This window comes from Aphis gossypii, chromosome 1, assembly GCF_020184175.1.
Source record: "Aphis gossypii isolate Hap1 chromosome 1, ASM2018417v2, whole genome shotgun sequence".
In the NCBI taxonomy this organism is placed as follows: Eukaryota; Metazoa; Arthropoda; class Insecta; order Hemiptera; family Aphididae; genus Aphis; species Aphis gossypii.
Window position 1 is genome coordinate 71,391,199 of NC_065530.1, and position 20,387 is coordinate 71,411,585.

The following is a 20,387-nucleotide window of genomic DNA, read 5'->3' on the forward strand; positions in this document are numbered from 1 at the left end:
AAATCAACACATAGTGATAAAAACGATTTCAGTTTATCGTTTGAATACATCGACGATAAAGTATTTTATGTTTTGGTTATACTCGACAGTTCAACATATAGTTTGTTGTACGTAAACATATAATGTGCATATTTTTTATATACAAAATATAATGTCGATACTTATGATATATAGGTACCTTAGAATAATCATTCATTGATTTATTATTTATTTTTTGAGTATTTTATATCTGTCTCGCTATAGTAGCAAATTTTGGATAAAAATTAAACTAAACGCTACATTATTTTATTATGAGCATTATTCGTTTCGATGATTTTTTCAGGCATTCTCATATAATTACAAAAATAATTGTAGTGTACATTATTTATTTATTTTTTTTTCAAAAACGATTTGTCATCGCTTGTTATCAACACATGATATACGTATACGGTCGTTTTTTACACACCATTGTCTCGTCAAGTAGATAATTGCATTCACACGAAAAACGTGACATTTGTGTTATACCTACCTACCATTATGTATTTATGTGTGTGGTATAGACTATAGACGTCTATATTTCTATGATAGTGTGGTAGTGCCTATACGATATGGTATGTGCATACAGTCGTCATGGAGTTAATATCTGCACACAGGTTAACTAGATTTCGCTTCTCTTGAGTTTCTGAAACTGTTTAATTTCACAAAACAATAAGATGGAAATCGCCTGAGTTTCTACTATTCGATAATTTGCTTAAAAAATATATTTACTGTATCCATACATTAGAAATAAGTTTAAATGACAAACTCATTATTAACGAAAAAATTGTACCTATATGTATAAATGAGTTTAGGCAGTTTAGCTACCTATTATCTATGTATTATTATAATAGTATTGTCAACGTGATTTTATGTCACCGTGGTAATTTAAAATAGTTGTCGCATATGGGTGAAATTATATCTTAAAATATAAAGTTTATTTTTTGTTTTAAAAAAAATAACGTATTAATTTATTTTTAATCTTGTTTGTTTCAGGTAAGATATTATTTCATTGATTTGGCATTGTTACCCACCTCGGCCATTGTGGTATGACATTTTTCTCGTAATATTATTTACAGTTATAGCTAATTAATATAAATAGTTTAAGCTTCGACCATTGAAGTTTTATTTTGTGCAAGTTAAATTCCAAAAAATGGAATCTTTATGGTTATAAAAATGCATAGACCTGTGGTGTGACTTTCAGAATAATCATTCGTAAAATTCCAAATGAGTTAATCTCAAAAAGTGTTTTACTTTCAATTGTGTACAGTAAAAGAATTATTCTTTGCAGTCTGATATATAATTTACAAGAAAACCTTAATTAAAATCTTTACACAGTTTGCTTATAAATATATAAATGTAAAGCCCTAAAGGTACTTACATGAGGTATTTCTTAGTTAGGTATTTCTATAATTCTATGTAATAAGTACCCAAAGTTTGGAAAATATCTTCTGAGATTATAAAGTGTTGTGCTTGTGCCTCAGTGTTTTCCCATAAAGTTTATAAATAAAATATTAAAATACAAACACGTATTTGACTTTAGACGTATATTCGAAGAACATAATAATACTTTGATTTTTTTAATGCTTACCTACATTTCTACATAATATTTATATTGAAGGACAACAATTGCATGTTTGAATTTTTGATCAATCTCGACTGAATGCCGTCCGTCGTCCGAGCAGTCTTCCTATTATTATTCTTCTCTCCCTTTACCGACGGCTTTTTGCAATCCAAATAACATCGTTCAAATGCATTCGTCTTGCGTGGGGTGATGTGAAAGGCCGTCCGCCGTAGTGCAACTGACAGGTGCCCAAGATTATAATATGGCCGGTATTATAATATGTTATTATTTATATTATATACTTACAAGCGATCGACGCGGCCAGATCAAATAATATAATACAGAGAAGCAGCGGGAAAAAATGTATTAAAAATAAAAATACCCGAAGGTACGTATTATATGTACCATAAACCAGTTGACAACTTAAAACCAATAATGAGGTAACCGGTTGCAGACTGTTTGCGTGTCACATACGGTTGTACTAGAAGTACCTACTACCTGCCTGTGTTTTGTCGTTTCCTGCCCTTAACCTCTCTTACCGTTAACAGCATCTTCCTTTAACTGCAGTGGTGCGGTCAAAACTGGAAAAAAATAGTATCTATATAGATGTATCTATATTCTGTAAAGGTTACCTCCGAAGTGGTCTCGTAACCGTGATAACGGGACAACTAGTTCTTCGAAGCGAAATATCATAAATAAACAATTTCCGACAAATTCCAACAAGACATCGTCGATTATTAACTACCTGTAGAAAGTTCTTAAACAAAGTCCGGATAATAGCTTATCGAATATTGTTTGTGTTCGTTATTACATGCGTGCTTTATATTTACTTGTGCTACTACATCATGTTTTCTCAAATCGTTTCTATACGTGGTTTAAACAACTTCTTACACGCATAATAATTAATTAATTATTTTTTAATGTAGATCAAAAATACATGCCATACACCGATATGTGTATAATATTTATATAATATTGTATTAAGGATATTAATTTATGATTAAACATTTATTTCTAAAATTAAATTATCATACATAAAGACGAGCAAGTATGCAAATATAAAGGTATAATATATAGATAGTGATAAAATAAAATAAACGAACACGAAAAAACATCTTATTATTTATTACTTAATTAAGTACTTATATTTAGATTATAGTTTAATTTTATTAAACGTAGTCCTACTCGTATATATATATATATATCACTGAAACAAATTCTTTAGCTAGTGTATTGATTAAATAAAGGAAAAATATTATTTTTCCTTAATTTAAACACATTATGTACCTATAATAATATTATACTAGACAGTACATAATATGCCCATATACCTCGATATAGATATACTTATTCAAGTCGTAGTCAATCCGTCACAATTTTTGTTGCTACGGTTTTCTTTTATGCTATCCCATTGTTTAAAAGTTTAATACAATGGTTTAAGCTTTAAACCTTAGTTAGATGTATAATATTATAATTAGATATTATTTAACTGGGATGAATATATCAAACTTGTTTTTAATTAATTCTATACTGCTAACACTTTATACGCATTGCAGGGTTTAGCATTTTTGAACAAATGTATTAATAATTTTAACATGTACATTGTACTTAATAATTACCATTTTAGTAATAGTTTCAAATCGGACATATTCATTTGATTATTTACTATGACATAATGTTAATATGATTAAATAATTTAATACTCATCAAATAGTACAGAACTACAAAAACCTGCCGTAATTTACATATTATATAGCTTCAATATTATAAAGTACTATTTTTCTATATTCTAACTCGTCAATTATTTACAACTTTCGTTATTTTACTTATAGTATTGTACATAATTATATTTTATGGACAAAACGTGTACGTGACTATCAATATTGGCAATATTAAAAACTAATGCTGCATTCATAATATTATATCGAATAACAAAAAACATTTTTAACCCTTAATTTAATCAACGGTTTCCCAACATAAAGTTAACTAATCCGAAATCAGTTGTAAAATTGATTCCTCTTTTTGAGTACCTACCTATTTCCTAAGGGTAATTTTATTGGCAAAATATAGTCTTTTCAACTATGTAGCATGGTTGTGATAGTAACAATGGTGTTTTTGTCAGACAATATAAGTTTAGAAGTCTCAAGTTAGTTTACAACTTTTAGACAATTGTGTTTCTGTGTTAGAAAATAGAACTTTTCAGTTTGATGACTGTTACTTGAAAGGGTTTATACTTTACGAACTAAAATATACATTTTTTCAAATTAGTTTTAATTTTAGTAAATATTTAATAAGCACTAGTTAGTATTTACCATATTTTGATCAATTATGTACCTATATATAAATATATGTATATATATTATATAGTTGATCAAAGTAATTAAAATTACGATATTAACGTGTGATAAATCAAAATGTCTAAAGTGACAAGGAACAATAATTACAAAAAATGTAACGTGTTGTTGCTATACCTACATAATAATTGAATTATGCTGTTATTTCATTAACAAATAACAGGACCATCTATTATGTCTATATACAATTTATTTTAAAACTTCTAATTAGGTATGACAGATACCTATGCGAATAAACAAATTTGACATCTTATCATTATAATTATTTGTTATCATTGTACGTTTGCAATGAAGTACCTATGTATAATATAGGCAAAATATTTCTCATTTAATTTATAGTATTTTAAAAAAAATCTCCCATATTTGGTTATATTCCATTCAAGAAGAGTATATCGCATACGAAGTAAGATATGGTGGGTGGTATTTTAAAGCAAATGTGCCTTCATTTAAAAGCGATCAATCATACCTGTTCTTAGCGAAACTTACTTATTTACGGATAAATTTCATTATATAAATTAATAATATTTGGTAATTATTTCAGAGAATATATTTTAAAGGATATGGATATATATATGGATAGGAATCGAATGTAGGTGGATCATCTTATATCTCTCGATCCTATGATATAAGCTTAAAATATTAAATGTAAATATTTCACCTACCTTTTGACTGAAAAAACAACAAATTCAATAGCTGAATAATCCTAAGTTCCACCTTAATAATCAGTATGACATGAGATATTTGAATATATCAGATGATTAAACTACTTAAGACCTTATCATACTCTTAAATCTTTAAAGGGTACAAATTCTATAATAATGACATTGACATACCATATACCTACTTAACATTGTCCTTTCGACTTATAATACGACACACGTTACGTGGGTATAGATTATTACTTTACACGTCAGTAATATAATATTTTAATTTGTTTGCGTTCTCATGCGTTTCTAACACTTCTAATCCAATATCTACGTTTTCAGTTAAACGGCTCAATTGCAAAAATGGAATTTTAAGTATTGAAATAATATTATATGAACTCTGCAACATAAAATGTAATATTATGTTATTACTTACTTATCATCGTTGTTTAAAACGTTTTTATATAATACTAGTATAGTATGAATTTAGATTAATATTAAGTACGAGTATGATATATTGTATAATAATATAGTATTATGTATATGTACCTATACACTACACTGAGTACTAACACCAACCTTAACTGATACTGTAAACCAAATTAAGTATTTTATGACTAGGAAAGCGGTGTATTTGTGTAAGACATTGTGGTATACTAAGAAAGGTCAACGTATTCTATATGTTATTGCCGTGTAATAATTTTAGATCGTGTAAGTACACAAGCAATTTTAATAATTCTGCATTATTCTTGTTGTTACCTATTGCGTAGCTTTGGTTCTAAAACTAATTACTCTAGAAACAATAAATGTGTGCTTTGTAGTAAGCACACGTAAAAATGGCTGACCACTAGGTACAGGTAACAATGCATCGTATTATTTATATGTTATTAAATCTAGTATGAATGGGATTATTGTGCATAGTGTGCACTTTATTTTTATATGAATCAACTGTAGAAAGTAGTTAATGTAATTAAAAAAATATATATTAAATTTTTAAAAAAACTGACCTCTAAACGTGTGATGGGGATCAGAGTCATGTGAACTATTTCATTATGACGTATCTACATTATATTTCCGAATGAACTTTAGAATTATCAGTAGGTAATCACCATAATAATATAATACAATTTTATATTGTACAATATTATTATCATGCATTATTATATACACATTACACACCTAATACAACGGCAGTATCAGTGTGCTATCCGTATGGTTATATTACATGAACGCATTGGTTATTTAAATTGTAATCCCACGTGTGTATGTTTTCGACGTAATAGTCTGATAAGCTTCAAAGTGAATGTCCTTAAAATGCCATAGTGGTTTATAGAAAGTTCCGTTGGCATTTGCAAATTACAGAGCACTCTACAAAGATAGCCGTTACAACTATTTCTACATAATATGGTGTTATTGAGTAATACTGTTAAATTAAAGTTCACTGACAACGTATCTATAATGTATATTCATAATATATGAGCTTATATATGTATGTATAGTAAAATGTTATACTGGTTATAGTGATTTGTATATTCAATATAAAATCCAAATAAACCCTTTCAAGCATATTTATTATACTCAAATATTGGCTTGTAAAATTGTTGTAAGTACATCGTATGTACCATAAGTTTTGTGAATATCAGGCCATTGATAATCGGATATAATATATACACCATAATATGTACACACATGTCTTTGAAAATAAGAGCATATTATAATATTATAGCAATATAGCTATTGGAATGTTTTCCTCGGGAGAAGTGCATAAAGATGTTCTTCCGTCATTTTTCATGACGTATATTTTGTGTGGAACAACCGATCAGTGATTGATTTTATAATAATACTTTTTTTATGGGTTTTCGGAAAGTGCAGTTTTGAAAAGTAAAAAAGTACAATAGATTTAGTGTGTAGTAACTCTTTTTAAACTGCAAATTGAACGAGCATGATACATGCATAATCATAACTTACGACTGTATAGACGTTTTTCTTTTATTTCTGAGTAGGTATAATTGCAGTGAATAAATTAAGTGAGAAAATATCCTTTTTAAATAACATTGTAACTAATTTCTCGTGAATAGAATTTCGGCTTGACTTCTGATCACGAATGTACGGATTCACTTTCTTTACTCGACAGATAAAACTCAGCATCTTAAATCGGAATATAGTTGTGACTATGATCGTAGTTATATCTACAAGTATATTACTATTGTCGAATAACATACGACGAAACACGAAAACAGTAACATTAATATTGTTACAATATCTATATATATTTACGTATTATGTACCTATAATTTCACAAAAAAAAATCGCCGATAGGTTTCTTCTAAAAGCCGCCCATGCATATTATTATAGACGAATGCACATAATATTGCAATAAATTTGTAATTATTATTATCGTTTTCAATTCGTATAAATTATTATTATATACGACGGTGGCACACAATGCGCAACCGGTTGGATTCCAACACGCGGTTATATTATTATGCTCGTCCCCCTTCTCCCCACCACAAGACCAGGAACCTACCGGAAAATAAATCGCGGTCACAGACGAGAGAGACGAGTAATAGATTTAATTATTAATACGGGTTCGCGCGCGTGCCCGTTCCGTATCCGACGGGTATGATATATAAATATAATAATATAGTACTGTGTGCTAAATCGTTTATGGCCCGTCTGTCTATGTCCGTCCGAATGATAATAATAATAATAGTCCGGTGTGTCTGTATAGCAAGAAAATAATAAAACATATTGTAAAGAAAAATTGCGTACATTTCCCGACAGACGACGAATGGCGTACGTGTTGATATTGTTTGACAATAAGAAAAACGTCTTTGTTTTTCATTCCAACGCACATTAATAAAAATAAATTTTAATTCGATCGGTTTCCTATTGTCATAAATTGAACCATTAAAAAAAAAAAAATCGATGAGAAAAATTGCTTAATAATATTCTAATGGCTATTAGTTGTTTATGGGTGTCGGAGCCGTCTCGTTTTTTGTTCAAAAATTTGCCTCGCGGGAAAAACTCTCACGCCTCGTGAAATATTCATAAAGATTTTGATAATGTTTTTTTATTACCTATTTAAAAAATAATGATTTTATAATATACAGGCCGTATGGACTCCGATTTCGCAAACTTTTTTTACATTTTCAGAAGTTATTATAGAAATGCTGAAAAATCATTTAGCATTTTTGAAATATCATATTTCTTATATTTTGTAACCATCCATCAGCGATATAAAACATTAGTTACAGTTATATTTATATAATAGCTATTTAGAAGTTAGAACTAAGACTTTTTTGAAGTTCCAATAACCAGCACGCAATCATAGTTGATCTTTTACAGAGTAACCATTTTTTTTGTTGACCATTTCATTTTGCAAATTTCAAAACGAATTAAAACACCATAGACTAAAATATAATAATTATATTATTATTTCGTTTAAGTAATTACTACGATTTCGATTGGCAAAACAAACTGATTTGTATAGGTATATTAATCAATTATACAATTATATAATATCAATGTTTTTTTTTTCTATAAATCTATAGAGAGGTATAGGTACACAATTGATTAATAGTTATAAAATGTACGCATAATATAGCATTTTTTTTTTTATCACTTACAAACTCTGATAGCAATAATAACACATTTTTACCTAATTATAACAATTATTATTATAAGATCCATTTTCTGTGACTAAAATAATAAAACGAATTAAGGATATGTATACGTATTGCATATGGTACGTAATGGAAACTTTTAAACAGTAATGTTTTGAACTACTATCCATCTACCTATAAAATATAATCTTGACCTCGTGACCGTGAAAGCGCTCAAACTGTTTTCACTACCCATTAATCGCTGACAATCGTTTAGCACGTAATTACCTATAACCTTTCCACCGACACGTCATACTATAAGAATTTGAAGGGAAAAATTTAAGGCGTTGAAAGCGTATAATAAATATTATATTTTTAATGTATAGATTCCACACGTCGTTAATTAAAACAAATTTGAATCGGGTAAAATCCAGTTCGGCCGCCCAAAAGTGATGTATAGCATACTTGCCCGCAATTCCTATAATATAAATTATAGTGACGATTTCGGAACTACGCGTTATTATTATTATTATCTTTAAGTATTATAAAAACTCAAAAATATTTTCAAGAAGAAATCGCTATTAATTATTAATAATATAATTATAGGTACTACCTATCAAGGATTTTTAAAATGTCCATTTTTTGATTGATTGCCACGATACGGTATAAAATATTAAGCTCTCATCAGTTAAAATCCTATTATTAAAGTATTAACTGCACTCCATTGAATGAACCACAACCAGGCGTAGTACTAGGTTAGGGTGATCTTCATAAGCTTTTCGAAGTACAAAAAATGGTGTAATATTAAAGTTGTTCGATCTAGATTTATTGAAGATAATATAGATAGACGGTAGTTGAAATATATAGTGAAGTATATATTATGTAAACGCATTTAATCCGTTGTGTAAAAAATACCCAATAATAAGTAAAAGCTATTTGGAATATTAATTTAATTCTCATTTACTTATTTTTGAAAACCTTTAAAAGTCCCAATTATAAAATCAAAATAATAATGACTGCATTATAAGGGCTGTATGTAAGTATATGGGTACTATAATAATATTAAATTGTCTAAAAAATACCGGTTCGTACTTATAGGCTATTATAGCTCTTGCCTAGAACGCCGTTGTGCAATTCCTATAATCATGATTATATCAATAATTTATTATTAACTATAGGTACTGATGCAAAATCTATGTCACAGGATCGTGACCATTAATGGCGTGACGTATTTCAATAATAATATTATGCAATAGTCGGTGAGAGATGAGCGCTTTCCTCGCTAGCTGTGTCGTGCGCAGACCACAAACACCCAGCGGAAAATGTTCCTCACTTTTTCTCCCCTATCGTCAATTCTTTAATAATTATAATTATTATTTATTCATAAAATAAATCCATGAGGAGTGACATGAAGCGCAGGCAGGAGAGACATTTCAGGGGCGGTAGCGGATTTACTAATTAATCGTGATCGTGACTCCTTCGTTCTCTGTCTACACAAATGGATTTTTATTTTCAATATTGACGTGTAGGTTGGGTGGGGTAGCAGTATGATTGTTGGTGAACGGATGAAAAAAATTATCGTCTCTGAAAATGTATTACGTGATCCACGGCCTACAACTGTAGGATGGACACGCGAGTACGCGGCTAATTATGATTAATAACAAGAGTTTCACAATAGTTTCACAACCGCCTATACGCTTTTTGCAACAAACCAAGTTAAACTAATATAGCTGATATAAATTATTTTGATTTTATTTTAAGTATATCAAAAATATTAATAATACTTGATTAAAACCAAATTTAATTCTTTTAATTCAAATTTAATTCAAATCTTCGTAACCTATTCTTAATCGAGGGTTGTTTAAACTTTGAAACGGTCTAAGTATTCTAAATTGCAAATTGCTAAATTGTAAAACTCCAACCTATATTCTCGTAGTATTTCCATTATAATAGATATAAACTGTAAAATATATACCTATAGGTATTAGGTACCTACATATAGACACTATAATATATTGAAATTGTAATATTCAGTGAATATTATTCATGCGCATCCAACGAAAACGACGACTCCTTAAACTTATACGTTTCACACATTTAGACTTACTTTTTTAGACTACAACAAAGTTGAATGAACTTTGAACCAATTTCTGCAGATTCCAAGAACAGTGACTTAATTTCCGTTAATTATTATAGTTTCATGCCATCGAACAACGAACATGTTGATCAAAAAACATATACTAACAAATATAGCTTACGTATATGCATTGTTTTTCGTCGATACGGCTGTAAATGCATTTTTAAGCTAATAAACGCAATTCAATTCGAATTTTTAATTAATTTGGACTGCTTGGAACATGAAATTATTGAATACGATGTGTATAATATAACACATTATGTATATTATAATACAATATTTGTGTTTTAAATTAGTAACTATCCGTGAAAAATTGAATAATTAAATTTATGAAAGGTTTAATTCTTCTCACCCATCTGTTAGTAATAGGTATATGTAATATAATATATTGACAGTCATCATATTATATTATATAATAATATGTAAATATCCGTTACATGATCAACACAGTTTTCGTTTTACGGGTGCACTTTAAGTGGCCACACGAATCTGACACATTCTTTGTATAATAAGACGATTTGGCACGATATATGAACACTGCAACTTATGTAAGATAAACTGCAGAGCAATAATCGTTTGATGCAGTCAGCGAGTATTGATGAAAATATATTCTGTGGGTTCGTGAAAGGAGATAACGGCAATTTCGATCATGTTAGAAGCAAATATTTCATAAACGACGTAAACCTGCACAATGATATATTATTATTTTAACTAAGACAATGACAGACTTCCAATGAATTAAAACTATATGATATAATTTGGCATTCATAATAATAACTTATTACTAAGAATACTTTAGTTCAATTTTAAAGAATCCAAACTAATGCAATATTTTACTTTAAGGAGTAAAATTAATAATAAAATATATTATGTAATCTTTACATAGTGTACAAGGTTAAAATTATTTAAATATCTACAAAGTTAAACGTAAAACTGTTAAAAAATGTAATTCAATGTTTGAAAAAATGATGTAAATCAAATGTCGTATGATTATAATATAGTAGTTTAGTTATGTAACTCACATAACTCCCCCCTAGTAGAATGTCTTGAAGTGGTGATATTTTTGTTTACGACACATATTTTTTCCGGGTTCTGTTGAATACATAAAAATTCGACATATTATTGACAATTATTGATTGTTTAGGAAATATTTTATACTACTGTGAGTTTCGAATGAATGTGTTTTACTGTATATAATAAATAAACAATTTGGTTTAGTTTCACAAATAAGTCTTAACCCTGAACATAATATGTTATTACAACTAATTAACCTAAAAACCATGGATGTACACACTTGGACAAACTTTTAATAGTTCTCATGAGTCCCAGGAAGGTCAGAGAATTTTTAGTTAATTGCAGACAATAACCATAAAATAAAAACCTAATTTACGTCCCACAAAACATTTCCCATCACTTTCGAATTTTTAAAAACGGTTAGCACAATATATACATGTTTTTATTGATCGTCGATTATAATAATACAATAATATCGTTTATTGGAAAAAAAATGTGATTTAAATAACGTGTTTAAACAAACCGTATGAGATCTACAATTCTGCCCGGATACTTAAAAAACAACTCATTTGTATGTAGGTATTTATTTATTGTAGATATCAATTTTAAAATAAGTAGAAAGTGTTTAATCAGGTTTTGACGAAAACACAACATAACATAATATATTATATCTACCGTCTATATTATCATTGCGGACAAGATGAATAAAAAAAAAGTATCAAATAATATGCATGCGTCTCCGGGCGACATGTGAACTAACAATGTTTTGCACGTCTTACCGGCAGAGCAGATGTATGGTACATAGGTATGGTACTATATGTATATAGTTATTGTAATCCGTGGGTTTAATCGACCGTGTAATCTAATCGTGACACGTGACCGGACGGCCGACGGGTTAATTCGTGGTCAATAGCCGACGTTACTTATGTGTGTACATATTATAATAGTTGGCTTGGATAAGGCACGTGTTTAAAAAGAAAAAAAATAATAATTCGAATGAAAGGCGAAAAGAAAGATAGAACGCGTTGGCGTTGGCGTCATTAAATCTTGGACTACTATAATATGATTATTTGATTTTAAATAATATTATTAAATGCGCAGTAAAGAAAAAGACTACGATTTGACATCAGCCGTTGCCGTACAGCAGGTACATTAGATACAACGTTATACAATATTATTCATTAATAACCTATAGGAATCGAAGTAATTGGAACCACATTAAGGGGTAAACTTACTCAACACCAATATATAGAATCACGCATGACCGATTTGTTCGTACTATTTAAATATAAATTAATTATCTCGCTATACCTGTTTAAATGCTTCATGATAATATATATAGGTGGTTTAAACCTGATTTCAGTGCCTTTGGAATATTTATGTAATTATATTGGTATATAATACCGGTATCTATATACGGATAGACAGCTTTTCGCCCAAAATCAATTTATTTATTTCGCCCATACGAGATTTAAATTCCATACGTAACATAATCGTTATTTATTGCAATCAATAATTTTTTTTATAAGACTTTTGATGGCTATTATTTTTATTACGAACAGAGCAAACTTCACACACACACACACAACTCGAATCCATGTTTAAAGTACATATACATACAACTATATTATAAGTCACTCGAGTGAAAAAGAGCAGAAACTTTTTCTAGAATAATACACTAGTACACGTTTACTTCCAAACACAGAACATAACACATTTTAACGTGTAATCTCGCAGTGTAACACGTACACTACCTATATATCTAGCCATCTAGGTTTACAATTAAGACAGAGATATTCGGGTATAGTTACACGTCTAAGCACACATGGATGGTAGGTCTTATATAGATGTATTTTATTGCTGTACGGGTTTGACGAAGAAGCTTATTGTGTAGGAAGAAAAAGCGTTAAACCAAACGACGCACGAACGATTATAACCAACGTCCATATAAGTAATGTAATGACGCCGCGGGGCGTTTGCAGTTGAAAACAAACATCTCTCTAAAATATTATTCAAACACGTAATGGATTCCGTACCAAACACGGGTGTGAGTAAAGAGAATGTATCTGCATATATAGATACCGACAACTTTTATAATGCGTGTGTGGCGTATGTGTACATACATATTATCATTACACGATGCCGACGAATTTCTGAAGAGTTTTGTATACATAGATACCTATAGGTAGTCGTTTCAGATTATTAAAAATAGTACAGTTTTTAAAACCAATTTACGATAATTTAAGTGGTTTTCTTAGATGCATAATTTATGTATATTTATGCGACATGGATTACAACGATAGACTATTATTGGAGTCATCTTAAGATGATAAAGAAAAAAATGATTAGGTACCTTTGTATTTTTTTTTTTTTAATGAAAATATTATCACACCGCTGGACTTGCAATGAACTTTCTATACATTTGTTTCATCTGTCGACGTTATTATTATAGCTCGCTTCAAATTATTTACATCACTCAAAAATAATTGATGTGTAGTTTTAAAATATTGTTTGGAATATAACTGCAAAAAGTTTTCATTTATTGACTGATTTATTTCAACTATTCATCAGACGTCTTAATGAGCTTAAAACCCACCGCAAATAACGTCTTATACAACAATAAAATTTATTTATCTAACAAAATAAACCCTTATTCTTTAACAGTCAATTATACATATTATATAAATGTTGAAGATATTACAAATAGCCCAGAACTAAAATTAAGCTTAAAATTATTTTAAACGTTATCTCGAAGTATTAATTAATCATAATATTAATTCACAATAAATACCTTTAGAAAAATCCCATATTGATAAATACGACTTATACGATGAAACATAGTTGCAGGTTATATAACATGCCTTATGTTTAAAAACGATATTGAAATAAACATACGGGAAAGTCAGTATGTACAAATTACTGGTACGTTTTAGCGTGAACACAAATTCTATACGAACATAATATTCCGAAACATACTACAAAAAAACGAAAGATTTTATAAAAGAAAACGCCAATGGTTCACATATATGCATGCGTGTAAACGCAGTTACTACCATTTATGGCCAACCCGTCATTCATATATAATATAGATGTCATCCTTTGATAAATTCATCTTCACCGTTACACAAAGCATCGTAAATTTAACAGCCACTTTTTCTCGCAATAACAATATTATTGCTGTTACTCGGAGGCAATGACTAGGTTAGTTTCCCGTCAATTTATTTTACTGTTGATGACGTTGAAACATGAGGTTCAGTTGAATTATTCAATTGTGACTGATTAGGCTATATTACTGGTATAAAGTATACTTAAAGCAAATATAGTTTGTAGTATGATTTTGATATTTTGATTAGTACCTATAGTTTGGTTTTGGTCACAATCGGATTTTCGTTACTCAGTTTAATCATTGTTTTAAATCGAGAAACAGAACGCATTTGGGTCATATAGGTAATAGTCAACAAAAGATACATAAGAAATATCATCTTATCGTTATTTGTAATACAGTAGGTAATTTATACTTATTTTATAGGGTATACTATATTTACAGACTTACAGTATGACATACTATATAGGACGTTTCATATTCAATAAATCACATGTATAAGTAGATGAATATAATTTAGCGGTTTGCGAATAAAACATAGGTCACGATTATTCCTGCTCGTGAAAAAATAAATAAGATTTTTGCATTTTGATTCACGCGTGCTAAACTTTTTTTTTTTTTTTGAACATTTGACCCAAAAATTTATTGTACATACTGTATTTTATATACAATCCATAAGACATTATGTATCATTCACTTTTAATAAAACAACAAGAACCTGTTTGTAAGACATGTATAGTACCTACTTCTAAAGCGTGACCATTCATACGATAAGACCAAATATCATAAAATAAATAAAAAAACGTCGGTTTTTCGTGTGTCCGATTTTCATCGCAAATATTATATAGGTTGGTCGACGTAATATACCTATGTATGCATCTGGTTAGGATAAGTTTTTGATAAGCGACACTGCGTATAGTAGTGTACTAGTGTAATCGCATGCTCGTTGTAGATCACGTTGAACGAGACGTATTTTTGACAGCATTATAATATGATAGTGAAGAAGTTTCAATAGTGCAATGCAGGAACTATTGATGTCTTTCACTTTTAAATGTACTAACATCAATGAATCATAGAATTCGAAAAACGATTCATAACGTTATGCCAACTCACCCCTCCTCCGCGTGTCTATAAAAAAATAAATTGTGATTTGTCTAAAAGTGGCACTTGTAAGTTGTAACATTAAATTCGTAAAGTTCGAAAAAAATGAAATAAAACCATTAAGATTTTAAATTGATCCACTCGGCCAGATTCATCAACAATGTAAAAAGTGTGTTTGGTATTGTCACTGGTCGGATCAAATTTACAACGCTGAAAACCGAAAGAATATGCGTACGAGCGTTGACGTCCTTTTCATCGGGGTCGTCAAGTCGCTTACATTTCCGGGAGTTTGCGTGAATTTTTCGGTGAACGACGATACCTTTTCTGGGACCCGTTCGATTAGAGATGGGAACTCTCGATCGCACTAAGTCAGACCCACCCCGCCGGACTACAACAATCAACCGGTGGTCACCACTATACCATCGTACACGACTATATATTTTATTATCGCGGCCATATGGTAATACGCGTGGTAACACCAACGTTATTACTATTATTGTTGTTGTTGTTGTTATTTCACCGCATATCATTATACACGCAAACACAATAATATGACGGACGTATAATAATAATAATAATATAATCACGTGGCGGTCGAAGAGCCGGCCGGTAACACGAACCGGTCGCCGATAACAATTTCGCGTTCGCCGACCAACTCGTATTATTATATACGTATATGCCGACATATATTATTATAACGTGTGCGTATATTGCACACATTCGCCGCTGCTGAAAAAGGGTACGCTGCTGCAACGACGGTCGGTCGGCAGTCACACACTAACCCACATAATAATAATATTATAAGCCGACGGCGATGATGATCAACGTGCTGCGAAACACATATATCATTTATAACGCTGAACAACAAAAATAAATAATCGCGAGCCCGAGACAACATTACCGGAGGCCACACGCACAGTGCAGTTTAATATACGGTTCGCTTTGCTAGCTGCGTCATTCGGAGTGGTCACCGGGTCACTGGTCGAATCCACTCGGTCGGCCGAGTATATTAAATAGTTTTACTTTTTTCGTTTTGGAAGTGAAAAAAAAAACACCATCAATGGTGTTATAGGACCCGCGAGCACGTGCGAGACTTCGTGGGGGTGTACACTGGCAGATCAATGTAATCGTATGATACTATGATATAGTTGTTGTATTTAGTCGACTGCAATATAAACAAACCGTAAAACAACAACGTGTATGCTGCTCAGATATTGAAAATCCCGAGAAAACATTTAACGTATTGCCCATACGTTCACCACGTACGATTTGCAAAAATTGTATTTGAGTATTATATGATCTCGATCCGTGATTTTCTTAGGATGCATCACGTTTGGTCCGAAGACGTGATGTCCTGAAGGTTTTAACGTTGATTTCTGCTCGAGTAATAAACGCGTAGTACCGTATACGAACATGATTGTACTATCGTTTTTTTATAGTCGAAACTAAAGTCAAAATTAAAAGAAAATGGATTACAGTCGAGTTGTGTGGTTTGCCGCCTTAAATTTAAAACTTGCCTTCACTACTCATACACGGTCGTCGATAGGAACATGATTCTTGGGCTTATTAGTTAGTCGTTCTAAGCGTTGTATACATTTTAATAGTTGTCGACGATTTTGAGTTTTTACTGTAATTTATAAATCGATTCACTCGCAAGTCGATCGACGGTGGTTCATATTATATGCATTTACGACGAAACGTATGTATAATATTACTATACACATTGTCTCCATACCATAATACTATACACGCATAACATAATATTATAATAATACTGTCCATCGTTGGTCGATGGAAGAACTTATAGTGCGTAAATCGCTGTCAGTTTTATGAATGACCCGACCGGTTAGCCACACCGCGCACCGGTGAGACGACTCACGGGAGGGGCGTTCGAAGAATGTGCGCGATTTATGATCCACAACGGCCAGACCCAGTTGCGACCTAAATTACCAAAGTATCGCTTTAATATTTAAGCTCACGGCACAAAGCGCGTGCACACGTACCTATGTGTATTCTTTTACAAACGGTTATTAAACGGAAGAATGTCATTTCGATAACGTCATAATTAACGGCAAACATAATGCCACAGCGGTGTTTCTATCTGCTGCAGGTTGTAAGTGCGCCAAACCCCTCGAAAAACCAATTATTGCTTCGTTCATGGCAACTCTCTCGCATCGATCATTATTATTTCGTGTATTTACTTGCAAATTTTCTTAGTTAAATATACAGGCAGATACAATGTTATTTTATGGTAATTCAATTCAACATGACTCGATTCTGTCGTTACGACATCGCCGTTCGACCCAGTTCCCGGAAATCGTTGCCACCACCGATGCGGAACGACTGAAACATACCGTTCTATAAAGGATAATTTGAAGGCCTAATGAGATTGATGATCATTTTTGACCACTCCGATCCAATACTGATTTCATAAATAAATACAGTTCTTACTTCGAACTATAGACCAGCTATAATTGTATTGATGTAGTATAAAATATTTTCTTATAGTATAGTTACTAATTTTATAAAGTTTATCATATACTTAGTAATTCTAATCATAAAATAGGTAAACATTAAGTTGGTATATAATTCAAACAATTTCTAATACCTAATACAGAGTTATCAGAATTAGGTACACCTCATTTTTTTTTTTTAATTTCAATTCATAAATTTCGGTCATTATAGTTGTGTGCATTATAGAAACCTCGAAATAAGCATTAAAATTAAAATTAAATATAATATGTGATGATCATTAGATTAAAAAAAAAGAAGAGAACGTAATTTTTTCACTATAAATCAATTCATTATTATTGACCTACACCACCGATCCGCGATCGTAAGGATCTAGGTATCGATTGGAATACATATGGGAACATTGTCGAATAGGTCTATCAGGTACTTTTCTCTTCCTCTTTCAGAAATAAAATACATAATACCCAATTAATTGTTGTATCAAAATACACCTAGGCACACAAAACTTTTTTTCGTTATTTCGACTCTCGGCCTTTTCTTTCCCCGTTCTTATCCAACATATAATATGTATTACCCCCTGTGCAATATCGTGCCTTGGACATGTGTATTATATTATACATATCTTGGCAACTTTTACCTACCTAATAAGCGGTTTCTACATTAGATACTTTCAACTACATCATTTTTCATAGCCCCTTTTTATATCTGCACCCGATGTACTTACCGATAGCCATCTTTCATCCTCTCATTCTCACGCGTGTGAAAAAATTTATCTTTATTAACAACTGTTATCCTTTCACCCTAAACTTAAAATAATACGATTAGGTATTATACTTTGTTTTAAAAAGACGTTAAAAAAAATAAACACAATAATGGTTCTAACTCAGAATACAAGATATTATCCTCAACAAAAACAAATAAATAAATAATCTATTATGAAATGTAAGTGTCCTTTACGGTTGTAAAACAATAATTACTTACCAATCCAAACAAATTTGAAGACAATTATTAGTATATAAAACCACGAATCAATGAAAACCTATTTTTATTTCCTGCAACATCATAATTTATTATAATGCTTCAATACGTAATACTATCACAAGCGATTTTCTATTGTGTTGTCCAATTATTTGTAATGTATTTACCCATATTTAAATCATACTCGCGGAGCGTAAATTATTAGGAAGTAAAATTAAATTTACAATTTATATAATACATGAATATTTATATTGTGAATAAATTATATATTATTTTAAACGAATACTTGCATATTTTGTTTTCTAATTTTTTCCATAAGTATCATTGCAATATTATCTATTGACCAGCAATAAAATCATTTCATTTTCAACTGCACCAGAATTAAATTTAAAAAAAAGTGTACATCAATATAAGTTTACATTGTACATATTATGTTAACGACATTTATGAAATTAAAATCTATTCATTAATAATCTTAGCGTCCAATAAATTTAAGACATAAAATTTATATTATAAGTATAATTGCATTTATATCACTAGTATCTATAAATATTTTAAATAAAATAAAAACAAAACGATATAGGTAACAACTTTTACAACTTACGTTACTTACAATATAGACACCACAATGGCCATTGACGAAATGACGAATACCTATCAATGAAATAAATAAATATTTGTGTATAATAATGATGATTTAATATTTTATATATTTACATTTCAGGTGATATATTGCTCAATGAAAAAGATAAAAATCTAGAAAGGATCAAAAGGGATGGTGGTAAGTTTTTATCAAATTTAAAACTGTTTGTACATATTATTAATGTAAATTAATTATGAACATAATAATAACATTGGTAGAGGTTTGTTAAGCCATTTTATAGAACGAGTGAAAATAAATTAAAAATACATAATAATCGAATAAAAAAAAACTTTTGTAGTTTTGTGCACACATACAATTACTTAAAATTATATATTTTATAAATGCTATGGTATATTTTCATAGTTAAAATTATAATTTTAGTATTTATCGAAAATTGAGCATATACCTATGGTTTATATAATAGGTATTATTTGTTTAAACTTTGAAGCAATATTTTTAAAATTTAATAATTTATTTAAATATAATAAAAACATAATTTATAAATAATAAGTTAATTTAAATTTAAATATATAAAATATGTAATTATTAGATCAAAGTACGGAAATTTGAATACGTAATGTTTTATTGTTGTTACTAGAACCACTAAACACTAATATTTATAACCAATGCTAGAACTAACATATTTTATCTTGAAGTACGTTTTATAATAAATTTTTAATTGTTACATCATAACATACATTTTATTTATGAATACATATCCTAAGATTTTAATTGTATTATGAGATGAATATACAAC

General features: G+C 29.9%; 1 protein-coding gene across 2 annotated transcripts in view; it reads left to right on the top strand.

Moving 5' to 3' along the window:
• The window catches only part of LOC114127163 (mucin-17), a 77,220-nt gene that overhangs the window by 40,917 nt on the left and 15,916 nt on the right, over positions 1-20,387 (top strand). For both annotated transcript variants that reach the window (XR_007605314.1, XM_050204598.1), the window contains exon 2: positions 19,712-19,768. Coding sequence is in view for 1 of the 2 variants with exons in the window: in XM_050204598.1 (XP_050060555.1) it covers positions 19,712-19,768 (57 nt within the window). In the remaining variant the exon portion in view is untranslated. The remainder of the gene's footprint in view (positions 1-19,711; positions 19,769-20,387) is intronic.